At 39.5% G+C, this 14,934-nt stretch overlaps 1 protein-coding gene across 1 annotated transcript; it reads right to left on the reverse strand.

Annotated features, from left to right (window-relative positions):
• Positions 1-1,660: 1,660 nt before the first annotated feature.
• zap70 (zeta chain of T cell receptor associated protein kinase 70) lies at positions 1,661-14,657 on the reverse strand. Its single transcript, XM_079158246.1, has 14 exons — positions 14,604-14,657; positions 14,414-14,506; positions 9,262-9,688; positions 7,070-7,230; positions 6,828-6,966; positions 6,638-6,719; positions 6,445-6,467; positions 6,330-6,363; positions 5,215-5,419; positions 4,889-5,095; positions 4,327-4,519; positions 3,307-3,447; positions 3,099-3,211; positions 1,661-2,113 (listed from the first exon to the last, which is right to left on the reverse strand). Exons 3-14 carry the CDS (start codon positions 9,664-9,666, stop codon positions 1,996-1,998), a joined length of 1,821 nt encoding a protein of 606 aa, XP_079014372.1. The 5' UTR covers positions 9,667-9,688; positions 14,414-14,506; positions 14,604-14,657; the 3' UTR covers positions 1,661-1,995.
• Between the last annotated feature and the right edge of the window lie 277 nt (positions 14,658-14,934).

Here is a 14,934-nt window from a genome sequence, read left to right on the forward strand (position 1 = left end):
CTCTCTCTCTCTCTCTCCCCCCTCTCTCTCTCTCTGTCTCTCCCCCCTCTCTCTCTCTCTCCCCCCCTCCCTCCCTCCCTCCCTCTCCCCTTCCCTCCCTCCCTCCCTCTCCCCCCTCCCTCTCCCCCTCCCTCCCTCCCTCTCCCCCTCCCTCCCTTTGCCTGAAATAAAAAAAAAGAACAAAAAAAGAAAGTCTGCTGCCTTTATTTTGAAGGGGATTTTTTATGCAGCGGAGTGCTGTCTATTCACACTCCTTAACAGTATTTGGCGTTAATGCCTTGTAATGCTGATATACACCCACTATTTCACAGCATAGAACAGGTTATTTTCATTAAATAAATTTGAGACGTTGAAAATGTTCCTCGATTTGGGTCGCGGATTGTCATGAAGGGGTGATGGTGAGTCCCGCAGTCACACCAGTTGAGAACCACTGATATAGAGCACTTCAGGGGTCAAGGGCTCCTTCAAAGCTGATGAGGCCAATGATGATGCGAGACCTTTTGGTGGGAGCAGTTCCTCCTTGGTAAGTATTTTGAAGTTTCATGCGAAAACATTTTGATCAAACATGTTATAGTACAGTGGTCGTTTGTATGAAAATATATAGATGTAGTGATAGTGTTCAGAAAAAAAGTAACATAATCAATTTAGAAAGGCCGTGCCAATAATCATGAAAGACTTCAATCAACACCCCTTCAGCCCTCATGGTAAATTATTTAAGTAATACATGTTTTTGCATGTACTGTTTTTTGATGTTTTGTTATTTAATATTCATTTCTTGTTACAAAAAGGTTACAAGGTTTTTATTTGTCATTGTACGATAGGGTTGCACAACAAAATATAGTTTGTAGTCCACATTAGCTATATAGGAAAGAAAACATCCACCCTATGTATATATATGGAGGGTGAGGATAAAGAGTCTCACAGCCAGAGTGACCCTACTATACACATTACACACCAAAAATCCTTAATGTTAAAGCCTACATTGCTTGTTGAACCGTTGCACCACCATTAAATACAAGCGTCATGGCTTTATATGCTACAGAAACATTCTTGAAAAAGCTTATTTAAAAGAGTTCAGAGAAGGGGAGGCGTGATCTGTTTAGATCTCCTTTAGTCTGTTTGGAATGACTCAGCAGATTTGTTTTACACAAAATCATCTTAAATGGATATATTTCTTCTTAAAATGTAGTCAACTTTTCCACTTGTGCCCTTTATTTTGGGAGAATATTTTAAGTAAGTACATCAAATCTGCCCTGTACTTTTCCAATGCTGGTTGTCTAGATGGAGCGTTCTGCACATGTACACAAGGCGTGTATCTAGGAGGTTATTCCCTATATTCTTTTACATGATTAATACAGTTACAGATTTGGTTTTATCTATTCATCTTGAGGCCTTTTAAAATGTGTGGGTCATCCCTCTGTAAACAATAAGAGTAATGATTATATCGTTACATTATTATACATGGGTTGTTGTTTTTACTCCGAGGTGTCTAAAATATAAATAACTATAATAACTAGTATTACCTGATTATGAACTCAACTTATAACCTGCTTGTTGCAGGTCAACTTTGTGCTGAAGTAAACCAAAATCTTACCTTTGATCACTGACTTCACAAGGAATGTTAAAAGAACACAGTTAAAGTTTACAGTTATCAGTTTATTTCTACTTATATTGGTTTGGCATGAAAACAATGAAGTGAAGTGAAAAAAATCGTTGACATGTACCACATACTCCCATTATAGGGAGGTTGACTCTTAACATTTAAACCACCACAGACAGACAGACAGATTGAGATCCTCCTTACATTGCACACACACTTAAGTCCAATTTACAAATGCACATTTATTGTCAGTGAGGCCTGTTTAGCTGTATGAGAACTGTAGTCAAAGCTTGTCAGTGTGTGCCGTTCATAAAAAGCTCTTTGTTTTGGTTGTTTAATGGGCAGTTGAAAGGATGCTTTGTGAAGCACTGGGACAGAATGTGCTTTGTTTCTGTCTACTTGATAGGCTCGCTGGTGGCTGCAGCTCCCTCAGGCTTGGCCTTGTTCGATATGGAGTAATGGTAAGACCTCATGGACTCCTCAACCTTCTTGAAGTCAGGACGCTCCTCGTGCCTGGTGAGAGAGAGGAGGGTCGTTTGAACGGTTATGATTAAAGGAAGGCAATCCCAAAAAATCTTAAGAAGTCACAGACACTGACAGAATCTCAACTGTAACATATTACATGGTGATTTGTCTGTATCTCTGTATCTCTGACTGAGGGAAATTATGTTCTCCAGACATGATAGCTGCTGCTCAAGCTGTTGTGCTTGACACTGTTAACTCGCGTGATCAGATCTGCCCCAAGCCTTCTTATACTGCTGATCATAATATTTTGGTTCAATAAAAATCTTACCATCCATGGTTCAAATCGTATCTCTCTGGTAGATTTCAGACTGTTTTCAAATCAACTCAAATCAACAATTTATTTTCCAGCTAGGAATTACGTTGTCATTCTTATGCTGACGATAACATGTAAATCTTCTTCAGGTTACAGTCTTTTAACAACCTCCAAACCTCTGTTATTAATCTTCAAAAGAGTAATGAAAAAAATAATGTGTGCATTATAGAAGAGAACAGAGCTTTATTGTTCTGAGCCATAGCCTTAATGGAAATCTATTAGATACAACACAGCATTGTAAGTACTTAGGAATTTGTAGATAGCAGATTGTCTTACCTTACTCACTAACAAAAACATTTAAACTGGATTCTTGTACCAGAACAGAGCATGTTTCACTTTTTAAAACAAAAAAGCAATATACAGTATATCCTCAGATAACCATGACACCAGATCACAGGATGCATTAGTTACATTTCCTGAACTGGGCAATACTGTTTTCCAGTATTATGCTGAAGTTATAGACATTAATTCTTCTGAGGGACTTTGAGGGTCTACTGTGTCATATATTTAATAATACCTGTGACTGTTTTCATGAGTGTATGTGTGTGATGACTGCTTTGTGTGACTGAATTCTGTTGTTGTATCTTATATTTATGTAATTTGTACTCAGGTCTGCCTTTGAAAGGAATCTACAACAGAGTCAGATGATCAGTTTCTTACTTGTATGTCCAGCACTCTTTCATCACTGTATACATTCGCTCTGGACATGCTGTTGGACACTCCATGCGGTTCCCACCGTCAATGAAGCGCATCACCTCCGGTCCTTTCATTTTCTAGACAAAATTGGGACACAAAAAGAGCTGCAATTCAAGCTAATATGTACAACTGATAGATGACTTTGATGGTGCTCTGCAGAAACACTTGGTACCTTGTAAGGTTTCCCTCCGTAGGTAAAGGCCTCCCACATGGTGACACCAAAACTCCACACGTCACTTTTACTGGAGAATTTGTGGAAATTGATACATTCTGGAGCGTACCACTTCAGAGGCCATTTGCCTGCAGTACGAGCCTGTACAACACAACATGTATGACAACAAGCAACATGTCAGCCCACTTCAGTATTGATAATTAGAGCCGACATACTGTATTTAAAGGGGGAAGGGTGCTTCAAAGGATGGGCAAAGGATGCTGCAAGATTTGTTCATTTCCATAATTTCCATGCATCTCTTCTCCACATTAAAAAAATGTGTTTACCTTAGCTACATTTTATTACATATAACATTTTAAAATATATCGAAACAGGGGAAATAAGCAATACATATTGTAATCACTATATGTGAGCTAATTTTACTTTTGAAAAACACCTAAGCCAAATAGCATACCAAATTGGATGTACAACTTTGAACAAGTTCAATATTTATCTGTAGATCCATACTGCAAAAGCACCTAAAACCTCTCTCTTTTTTGGATTGACAACAGGCTTATATTATTTCACTTAATACTGATCTGAACTGTTAGTTAATATACGTCACAAGTTTATGTTCGGTGGAGGGGGACATTGTGGGGGATGGGTCTGCAAAGCGAATAGCTCTCAGACAATGAAAGTCTTTTTAAATGATACAGTGTAGTGTTCAGTTGTATATTATTTCCTTGGAGTCTAGAATTCCTGGGACTTTCTGATCCCGACACTCCCTCCAGATGTAGATCAAGAAACCCGTAAAAAGGAAATCCGCTGAGTGTTTACTTTAGTTTGCACAGAGCCGGTAACACCTTTGGGTTCGTATGTGAGCAGGGGAGTTCAGTAATTACCCGAAAAGCAATCAATTTAAGACATGCTTTACATGTTTGCGTTAGCTGCAACGCTGATAATCCCTACACCCCCGTCCTTTAGTGGTTGCGTCACTTTGTCTTGCAGGACAACAACTTGAAGAAAATCTGCTGTACATACCTTGTAATAGTTGTCTTCTGCTCCGAGGGCCTTGGAGAGCCCAAAGTCACTGATTTTGGCGAACTGTTGCTTGACCAGCAGGACGTTACGAGCTGCTAAGTCTCTGTGCACAAAGTTCTTCTCCTCCAGATACTTCATGCCCATCGACACTTGGTGCATCAGGTTGACAATGTTCTCCACAGTTACAGTATCCCTATGGGGTCAAAAACACAGATCGTTACATTTATCAGACCACGGTGAAGGATATGTTCTCTCTGCCTATTGGAAATTTTACTTTTGCTGTTTGAAATCAAGGGTCTGACGATAGATAGTGTTCCCAACCTTGGGGTCCTACATAAATCTGAGGAGTCACAAAATGATTAAAGAGATGCGAAAGAAGAATATTAACATCATAAAAACATGTTTCATTTTGTCTTGTGAAACACTGGATACTATCAACACATGAAGCATCCACAAATACTTCAAATGAAAACTATACTAAGTATGAGATAAAGTAAGAGGAACATCTGTACCAAAATGTATACTAATGACTATTTCTAAATCATCAGAGGCGGTAACTCACTTATTGGAGGAGAGGAACTTGTTGAGAGGTCCGGCGGAGGCCATCTCCATGACCAGCATCAGATTCTCAGCGTTGCACAGACCCAGCATGCGGACGATGAAGGGGTTGCTCAGCTGGTGCATGATCTCTGCCTCCCTCATCATCTCTTCCTTCACCAGCTTCTCGTTGTCATTCTTCAGGACTTTGATGGCCACATCAATCTGGCCCCTGAGAGAAAACAAACAAAAAACATTTGGAATGAACAAGACCATGTGGCAGCTGGAGGCCACAGGCTTCTTTAGTAGAACCTCTGTACAGTTTATGTTTCATAATGTTTCAGTCCTCACGACTCAGTCTTCAGGACTCCTTTCTTGACGCAGCCAAAGTTCCCAGAGCCGAGTTCCACTTCATCGATCAGCAGGTTACTCCTCTTGATGTTAAACCTCCTCACTTCATTCGGGTTGTGGTACGGGTTGAATCCATTGCAGTCCATTGGCAGAAGCTCGCGGTTTTCAGGCACAGTGTTGACCGGCATTGAGGCCGCTGCAACAGCTGACAAGTGAAGGTGCAAACCACATAGAGTAAAATGCAACTTTGACAGGTTTGTATGTGCTATACATGCTATTAGCTGGCAGCTTTTTCAGCATGGTTTTCAGTAGACAATAGGATTTCTTTTTCAATTATTTAACAGATTTTATTTTGTTTTCTTTGAAACACTGCTTTCAAAGGCTTGTGAGTACTTGAGTGTGTTTGGAAATGTTGCTGCAGTAACTGTAAAATGATTGCAGACAGTGGTGTAAAGTACTTGATTACAGTTTTTAGGTTTTTGTAGTTTACTTGAACATTTCCATTTTATGTTACTTGATACTTTTTTAATACATGAATCTGACGCACAGTATACAAAATACGCTGCATTGTTACGAACGAGCCAACAATATATAAAGTGCTTTAAAATCAGCTTCACCAACAGCTACAACATTAAAATGCTGCTCATGCATACAAGCGTAATAATAATTTTGTATTAATATGCTATAATATAATGTACTTTTACTTTTGACACTTCAAGTACTTTTTGCCGATAGTAGTATACTTCTTAATTATAAGTAGTTTTAATTACTTAAGACTTTTGTACTTTAACTTGAGTACGATTTTGAATGTAGGCCTTCTACTTGTCATTGAGTATTTTTAAACTGTTGTATTGCTACTTTTAGTTAAGTAAAAGATCTGAATACTTCATCCCCCACCGATTGTATAATTTAGTTATGTACTTTCTTGTTCAGTTTTGTGTGTATTAAAGACAAATCTAGGGACAGGCATTGCACACTTGCTTGTTCTATACAATCTGTGGTATGTGGTATTGGTTCATATACTTCATCTGTAAAATTAAAGTTATTTTCGCTGCAAGTACATATAACAGAGCAGCTATGTGAGAGATAAGCTGGTTGTACTTCCGGTGTCTGACCTTGAGGTGGCGGTGTGTATCCATTTGTCCGCCTCTGAAAGAGAAACGTTCAAATTAATCTCAGAGAAAAAAAAATGTTCTGACTTAAACAAAGCAGGATGTTGTCAGTACTCACCGTTGCAGGAAGGCTGGGTGTCTCTGAAAGATTATAAAAAGAGACATTTACAAACTATTCCAGTCATAGGTGTAATGATCAACTCGGTTGAATGTTATAAATAACGCAGAAACATGAACTGGAAACTCAGTGAGTTTTGCAGCAAGTACATAATGTTGCTATGCCGGAGAAAAAGAAATAAGATGTTCAGTACTTTCAGCATTTTTTCCGTTAACACACGCCTCCCCAAGAACAGTCACCAGGCCATCAGCTTTCATCTTCAGGTACTCAACCAGCTAGAGAGATTGAGATAACATTACATTTTAGGAGAAAAAAAAATGCCTTCCTTCAGTTTCAACATAATCACTAGATAACGCAAGAAGAGAAGAAGATGGAGGGCCGACCTGCCAGACTGTGTCAAACTTTGTTCCCTCTGGCATGGAGTATTTCCCTGATTTGTCTTGGAGGATCTGGTAATGGTACACTGTTTTCCCGTACACCACGGAGAGAGCAAAACTACCCGACTCATCTCTGTCTCTCACTCTGAGAAAGCAAAAACAGTGTTGCTTAAAAACTGCACAAAGACCTTTGACAAAAAAAAGAAAAAAAGACGAGAGATGCAAAAACATCACCTTGAGCAACTTACAGAAACTTGCCGTCCGGTTGTGCTCTAGAGTAAAGCCGCCTTTCACCTTCCTGCCGGGTGACTTTACCGTGATACCAGGGCATCTTCTCGTGGGCCGTGGTGGCGATCAGTTTCTCCAGCTGAGGAGCTTGACTGATGATGGCCTGCTCCATGGCTTCTCCCTGAGCAGAACAAAAACCAGCAAAAGAAACAGACAAATTCACAAACTGAGACTAATAGACAGTTACTCTGCATGGTTCAAGACCCCGATATGCACAAATCCATTCAGCAAAGGCTGTAAAAGTGTTTGCCTCTGAACACCTGATATCCTGCAGAGATATATTTTACTATTAAAGAGGTGCACAGACATCATGTAAGATGTACTAAAGCAAAATGTACTAAAAGTAAGTATGTAGAGAAATAGCCCCTGTGAACTATGATAAATTACATCGTTAGTACTGATGCTTTGATGCATAAAGAGCATTTTACGAGGGAGGAGAAGCACCATGACAGTCATAAAAGTGACATAAGTTCAATGGTAGATTTGTATGTTTTTACTACTTTATAGTTTTCTCCAGTGGTAACCTTGTGTTTAACCATCCTCCAGTGGGTCACAAAAGAAACCTGACTTTGCTTCTTTCTATCTTTTGTAAAATATTGGATAATTTTACCTTTTGTGGTTATTTAAATTAAATAATACTATTTTAAAAGTTTTAAGAAAAGGTTTTGAGAAATGTAACTTCCAAAGTAACTTGTAGAGTAGAAAGTAGTCCTTTTGAACTGTAGTTCAACAGAAGTAAAGAACCTCAAAAGTACATGAGTAAATCTACTTAGTTACTTTCCACCACTGCTCTTACTACAGAGACGACTAAGATTTCCCTGGCTCCTCTTGATCGCTGCTGGGAGTCCACATACATCTGGAGCCGGTTTGGCTGTTAAGCAGAAGCCCACCAGTGATAAAAGGCTACTGGTCTCAGTGTGTGACTGTCTGCAGCAGGAGACAAATACTAAAACTACAGGATTTTGAATTGAAGTTGGACTTCATAGAGCCAGACCTCAAACTGAGTAAACAATAACACTAAACAAAAGGCGCAATTTCCAAAATCACCTGGAGATTCTTTCCTATTGTGTGTGTGTGTGTGTGTGTGTATATTCTGATATTTGGGTGAACTGACCTGCGGTGGAAGAACTACTCAGATACTTCACTTAATATTAGAATTAATACCACAATGTAAAAATACTCCTTCACAAGCACAAGTCCTGCATTAAAATCATACTTCTGTAAAAGTAAAAGTAGTCATTATGCAGTAAACTGTGAACTGTGACCCATTTAATATTATATGTCTTTATCAGTGGAGCTAGTTTGAACTTCTTTAATTACAGTACAGGTAGTTTAGTACAGTGGTTCCCAACGGGTCCTTCCAAGTGGTCACCAGATGTATCTGAGGGGGTCATGAGATGATTAATAGGAGAGGAAAGAAGAACCAGACGAACACGCTCCTTCAGGTGCGTATAGGAGAGGGACGAGTAGATCAAAAGTAGCAGACAAACTCAGCACACTGTCTAACTTGCATTTTGTCTGATGAAGCTCTAGCGCCAAAACGTCACAAATTAAAGTATTTTTGCAAGTTAAACAGTGTGCTGCCAGAGGAAAGAAGAACAAAATGAATTCATTAATAAATAAGATAACAATTTTTTGACTTTTTCTCACTCTTTCTTCATTTAAATAGTAACTTTGTGAGGCATTTAGAGGGGAAATGTGTCTTTGGTGGAACTTCTATTTACTATTATTCATCTGAAATACGACAAGGGGCCCCAAATGCCCTTTTTGTAAGAGGTCACAAGCCAAATGGCTGGGAAAAAGAAAAATGGTTTTAACTTAATTTAATGTGTTTTACTTTAAAAGTTTAGCATATGTATGTGTTTTATGGAAAATCTTATTTTGCACAGTAACTATAGCTGTCAAATGAATGAAGTGGAGTAAAAAGTAGGCCACAATATTTCCCTCTGAATTGTAGTGGACTACACATAACAAAGTAACTTATATTCAAACTTTTAAGTCAGCATAGTAATTGAGAAAATCTAATTAGTTACGTTACACCACTAGAACTGTCCCTTTAATTACTAAATGCATGTCTTGCATTTATTGATTATGGCTGCACTTATTTGAATTCCTAGAGACTGCAAACCCATCGGCCTCAGCAGAGCCTCACCTCCAGGCTCCAGGTCAGCTTCACGTACTCCCTCAGCATGTTTTCTCTCAGGCTGTCGAACACACCGGGACGCATCATTGTATCCGGGGAGCGCAGACAGGGTTTCTTCAGGGCACACACCAGCCCGTCGGCATCTTTGCTGTAAAACTCGCAGAGCTCTGCGGGCCCACAGTGAGGCTTCCCTCCTGTAAAGCAGTAAGTCCCGTTGAGCTGCTTTTCCACGGGGTAATGGTGAAACTCCAGGTTCCACACGACAGACAGGACGTAGCCTCCCAGACTGCGGAGACACTGTCGCAGCAAGAAGATCCCATCGGCCATCCCGGCCAGCTTCAGGTGCTGCTCGGCGTCTGAGCGACTGATGCTGCCGTAGTAGAAAGGCAGATCGGCCGCCGGGTCGATGGACATGGTGAAACCTGGGCGAGATGAGCTGGAGGTAGACGATGGAAATGAATTAGAGAGATAGAAAGGGAAAGCAGTTCAGCAACACCCACATTGCAAAAAAGCTGAAAGGTTTTATATGCTGGTTCAGTAGCACAATGTGTGCCCAGTACACTCACAGCGTGTGACCTCTGACCTTTCAGCTTTTTAGCCCCAACCTCCCCTCCACTGTCTGCTAAAGCAACCACAATTTCTCATCTACCAAATTACAAAATAGGATCGACATGGAAATACAGTTTGAAAAAGGACAACATTCAAAGAGTTTTTCCAGAAAGCGAAAAACATCATCATGCTGTGAACCTCTTCTTTTCTTTCTCTTTGTCAGGACTTTCAGCTCTGCACAGACGAGCTGTGAGGTGTCATGTATCTGGATGATATTTAGCAAGAAGCACCCACACGTTACGATACTGCATCAAAGTTGCAGACGAACAAACTGGTGACAAAAGCCACAACAGGAAGTTGCAGTCCGCCCTCACAGCCTCCTTTCTCCAGCATCTTGTTCTTCCGTTGAACAGGTGCTTTTTGCTTCTAGATGATTCCTTCTGCTTTAGAGACACAAGTTTGTAAGTTTTCCTTCATGGGAGGAAAACTTCATGGGGTGAATGTAACCCACCTACATCTTTAAAACAACTACAACATGGTGTGTCTGTTAGGAATCTTATATAAGGCTTCAGCAGATGGGAAGACATCAAGAAAAGATTAAAATCAAGTGGTTTTGATTGCAGTGTAGAACAGTTATGTGATAGCAGGTGGAAAATTCAACAATCTCTGTCAGTTCAAAACTCGACGTCAGCTCACACCACGCAGAGAGGAGACCATCTAAATATACAGACAACTACAAATAAAAACTAAAACCATTTCTACCACAGTGTGTTGGAAATGTATCAGTCAATTATACCAATTTGACTTTGTTAGATTTTCCAATCTCTCTCAGTTTCCAGTCTTGGTGTGAATGGAAAATGCGTTAATGGGGGATTTCTTCTTGGTTAAAAGTCCAACATATTTCCTGTTGCGCTGAAATGATGAGTGAAAGAGTTATGTACACCTGACTTTGTCTCACTATCTAAAGTCGTAAAGAGAAAAAAAAAAGTAAGAGAGTAAAACCTCAGCTTCCTGGCTACAAAGCAGTGTTGCTGCCCACATCCACAGTGGACAACCAAGCAGAAACACATAGTTGCCGCAAGACATATAGGACCCACCACAACAAAGACCTCCAGACCCGACGATGTGGACAAAAGAATACTCCAAACGTCTCCAGACAAACTGGGATATCACAAGAATGCACGAGTGCCTCATTACCTTTTTTGTTTCTTTAGGATTTTTCAATCAATGTAGTTCAGTTTCGGTGACTCATTGTTATGTTAAGGTCATATTGTGCTGTACTTCCAAGATATTTACTGTTGTCTACTGTGTTATCCTGTACAATATTTTACATTTTGAGATTGGCACATCAGCCAAGATAGATGGAAATAATACTCTTTAACTCTGTTTTCCATCTTCTTTTTTTATATATAACCTATATTAACACTGAGCAAGATCGATAGCAGTGATACAATTTCTAAATTCATCACAGACTTCAGTAATATTACCTGAACAAACTTAAACTGAAAGAGAAAGTTAATCTAATTACAAAAACCAACACACCACCCCGACACACAACGTGACAGGAACATTATCCACACTGCTGTAAAACGACGCGACCAAACTAACCAAAACATTGATCGTTTTCCAACAAGATAACTTCCACTTATGACAGCAGCCGAGTCTTTCCTCAGCCCGTGTTCTTTTCAAAATGTCATTTTTATGGCTTTTCTATTTAACTTGTATACCATGAACCACAAAAGCAACGGTTGGAGAGAGATGAGATGACACATGACAGTGTTGCGTCGTATCTTTTCTTTTTGTTTCGGCTCAAAAGATGCTTAAAATGACAGAAACTAGCTAAATGCAATGTAAAACAAACTTTATTGTGCATAAAAACATACTTTTGTAAATGAGGTGTTGCAGAGTGAGCAGATGGTGACCCAGTGAGCAGTGGAAAAAGTTATGTGAGTCACTCTGTTTTCAACAAGCAGAGGATAAGTGACACGCCAAAATCTACAGGCCCCAGTGTTTGTTTTCCTGGCATGTTTGAGGTAATCTGAGACCCCTCACAAAGTAAATGTGATTAAATATAATTAAATACAAAACAAAAACCAACCAACCAAAAGTCATCGAGTCAAACTTATCCGTTTTTGTAGAGAAGTTGAGACTGTTCCAGGTCAATCTTGATGAAAAGCTCAGGCACACAGTTTTCTTACATTGTAAAATAGTTATTATGATAAAACTCAGCTAAAATTGGGGTGTCCAGCACCTTAAACTTGTACTCAAGTAAACATAACTACAAGTAAAGTATTAGCAACTAAATGTACTTAAAGTATAACAAGACCATAACTCTACATCCATGCTAGCAGCTCTGAGAGACTGCCCTTTGGTGCAGAGCTGTGTTTCGAGCTAAACGCTAACATCATCACGCCAACATGCTCACAGTCAAAATGCTAACATGTTGATGTTTACCATGTTAGTTTAGTTCGTTTGAAAAACATTTGATAATAAGCACTAAACACAAACGTCAGCTGAGGTCGATGAGAACGTCGTTAGTGTTGCAGGTGTCCTAAACAATAAAATATTGTTGCTAGCGGAAATTTCAGGCAAACTTGTGACACAGTTCATCCTAAAGGAAACGTGAATGTGTGAGCCAAAATAGATGCCAATCTCTCATGTAGATGTAGAGATATTTCACTGATAATAATTGAAACCTCTGACCTGCTGGTAGCGCTAGAAGAAAAATCAGGGGATCCCCAAAAGTCAACAGGATTCATCCTCTGGGGATCATAAATGTCTGCACAGAATCTCGTGGCAATCATAGTGGACTGACTGACCAGCAGACATTGGCCTCAATAGAGCCGCTAGCATGACCTCTAATGCCAGAAACAGCCTTACAAAACAACATGTCTGGCATGTATGTAAAGGATCATTAACCACATCCAATTATAAATATTACAGAGAATATGACGCCACTGTCTTTCAGTGTAACATGACACCCAAACCTCTCAGAAATGTCAAGACTTCAGTCGCACGCTAACGTTGCCGTTACAGGATCAAGCTGGGGTCATGTAAATAGTGACCCCTTTATGTCGGCTTGAAAAGACTAAAAACACAAAAAGCAAAGCCTCCCAACAGCGTCAAGACTCAGCAGCTCATTCGTGCGGAGACATTTCAACTCTTTTACTCTCGTTAATCACACATGTATATACCACCATGGCGTCAGTGATTTAATTTGCTTCTAACCACTAAAAGCCTTTTTTTTGGTAGATGACGTGGTTCATATTGAATCAAGAGCATTCCAGTGATACCGATTCAGCTATTAAACTAATTTTAGTTTCTGATTATTTTTGGTTGTGTTATCAGGAAGTAAGCTTGTTCTTATGTTACTCACAGCATTCCTCCTGACATACATCAGCCTTTGAGACTGTGTAGGCATCCTCCACATACAGATAGTGTGCCCTTTAAAACCTCATACATCAACAGATTTCCCCCCAACGGCCCTTTGTTTCGATGATGATTATCTCGCTAAAGACGTGGGCTGACTTGGATAAGAGGCTCATCTGCGTAACAGATCAGGGGCCGAAATGCTCCAAAGTGAAGCATTACTTCCTGCATTAATGGAAAGAAAATAACATTCAAATAAACAGTTTGGATGGGTTATTTTGCCATGATTAAAATTAGCCTGTTGAAATTTAAATCGTTGAGAAAAGTGCCATTTTTTAAAAACATTTTAAAATCTAAATTGATCTTACATACACAAGCACCCGAACAGTTGTTCCATTTCTGTTAATCAAAAACAATACACAAAACCACTGCAGCAAGCTGCTAATGAGACCTCATTATAATGAGGCCCTTTAAATCTAAAACTAAATGTTACGTTTAAATTGTCTGTAAACTCTCTCACACTTACACTGTTAATTCACAAGCACATTTTGTGCAGAAATCCCTCTTTCTGCTGTCCAGACCAATATCGTCAGACTGCGGCTGGAACATTTTGCAGATATGCTTCAGCCCAGGAACCCAAAATACATCCAGTATTTCAAGAAAAGTTACAGGCGATAAAATACACACGCACAGACCTCCTTACCCATTTTTGGTTTTCTATTTCAAGGCACAATGAAAGCAGCTATTTATATTTTTGCACATAATCTTAACTTTTGTAAACCAGCGCAACAATGCCTCAATCCTCAATTCGTTTTTACGACACAGCTGTGGAAATACAAAAACACCCATTTAAACAGTTTCTTTGGTTAAATTCAAAGGAGAAATAAGAATATAAATATCACAGATTATTGTAGGTTTACAGACTCAATTTGGATTAAATTACTGTGAGTTACTTTGGTTACAGTCAACTGCTGCTATTAAACTACTGTATACTGAAAGGTGTAGTTTCAAGTATGTGGCAGTTAATAGAGAAAAATAAAGATAATTAACAACCTGTACATCATCCCGTACTTTAGGTTTTTGTTGAAATATTGCATTATTTCAATACAACTTTGCCTCAGGCCTAGGCTTAACTTTAGGAAACTATCACCTTCTGTATCATCTTATTGTTTTTAACACAACAATCTGTACAAATACAAAACACGGCTGCTGTTAAATCAGATATAACATAAAACCTACTTACAGTACGTTTCACTGCTTCACCACTAAGTAGAGCGATGTTGTTGCTTTAGAGACAAAGATATATCTGTTGATCTGACAGCAGTGTAGGTAGGCGCTGTGAAGATGTGGGGGTTAGAGACAATGACACACATACAGACGTGCACACACACACACACACACACACACACACACACACACACAGATGCACAAACCTCTGAATTCAGTCACCTATCAAGTTCTTCTTTTGAGCTCTTCAAATCCTGATGTGAATATATAATATGTGTATTTCCCTAAATCAAATGTAAAACTATTACTTTAAATATGTTGTGTTGTACTTTTCATCACAGAATAACCATTATGCCACGTCCACAGACTACTCCAACACCTGTGCAACAACCACAGTATTAATAGCAGAGATACTATGAGTAACCCCCCCCCCAAACCCCAAGACCCTCACACTCTCAAGACCCCCACCCCACAGTCTGCAGCTGCTTCCTTGGAGTCGTGGATCCGGCAGCCAATCAGCAGGTTCCCTCTAAATCA

This window comes from Pholis gunnellus (genome assembly GCF_910591455.1).
Source record: "Pholis gunnellus genome assembly, chromosome: 4".
Classification (NCBI taxonomy): domain Eukaryota; kingdom Metazoa; phylum Chordata; class Actinopteri; order Perciformes; family Pholidae; genus Pholis; species Pholis gunnellus.

Coding starts and splice junctions, on each gene's coding strand:
- zap70 (XM_079158246.1), bottom strand. CDS start 9,666: ATGTCCATCGACCCGGCGGCCGATCTGCCTTTCTACTACGGCAGCATC. Junction 3,212..3,306: donor ACGGAGGGAAACCTTACAAG/GTACCAAGTGTT, acceptor AATTTTGTCTAG/AAAATGAAAGGACCGGAGGT. Junction 2,114..3,098: donor AAAGAGTGCTGGACATACAA/GTAAGAAACTGA, acceptor CTCTCTCACCAG/GCACGAGGAGCGTCCTGACT.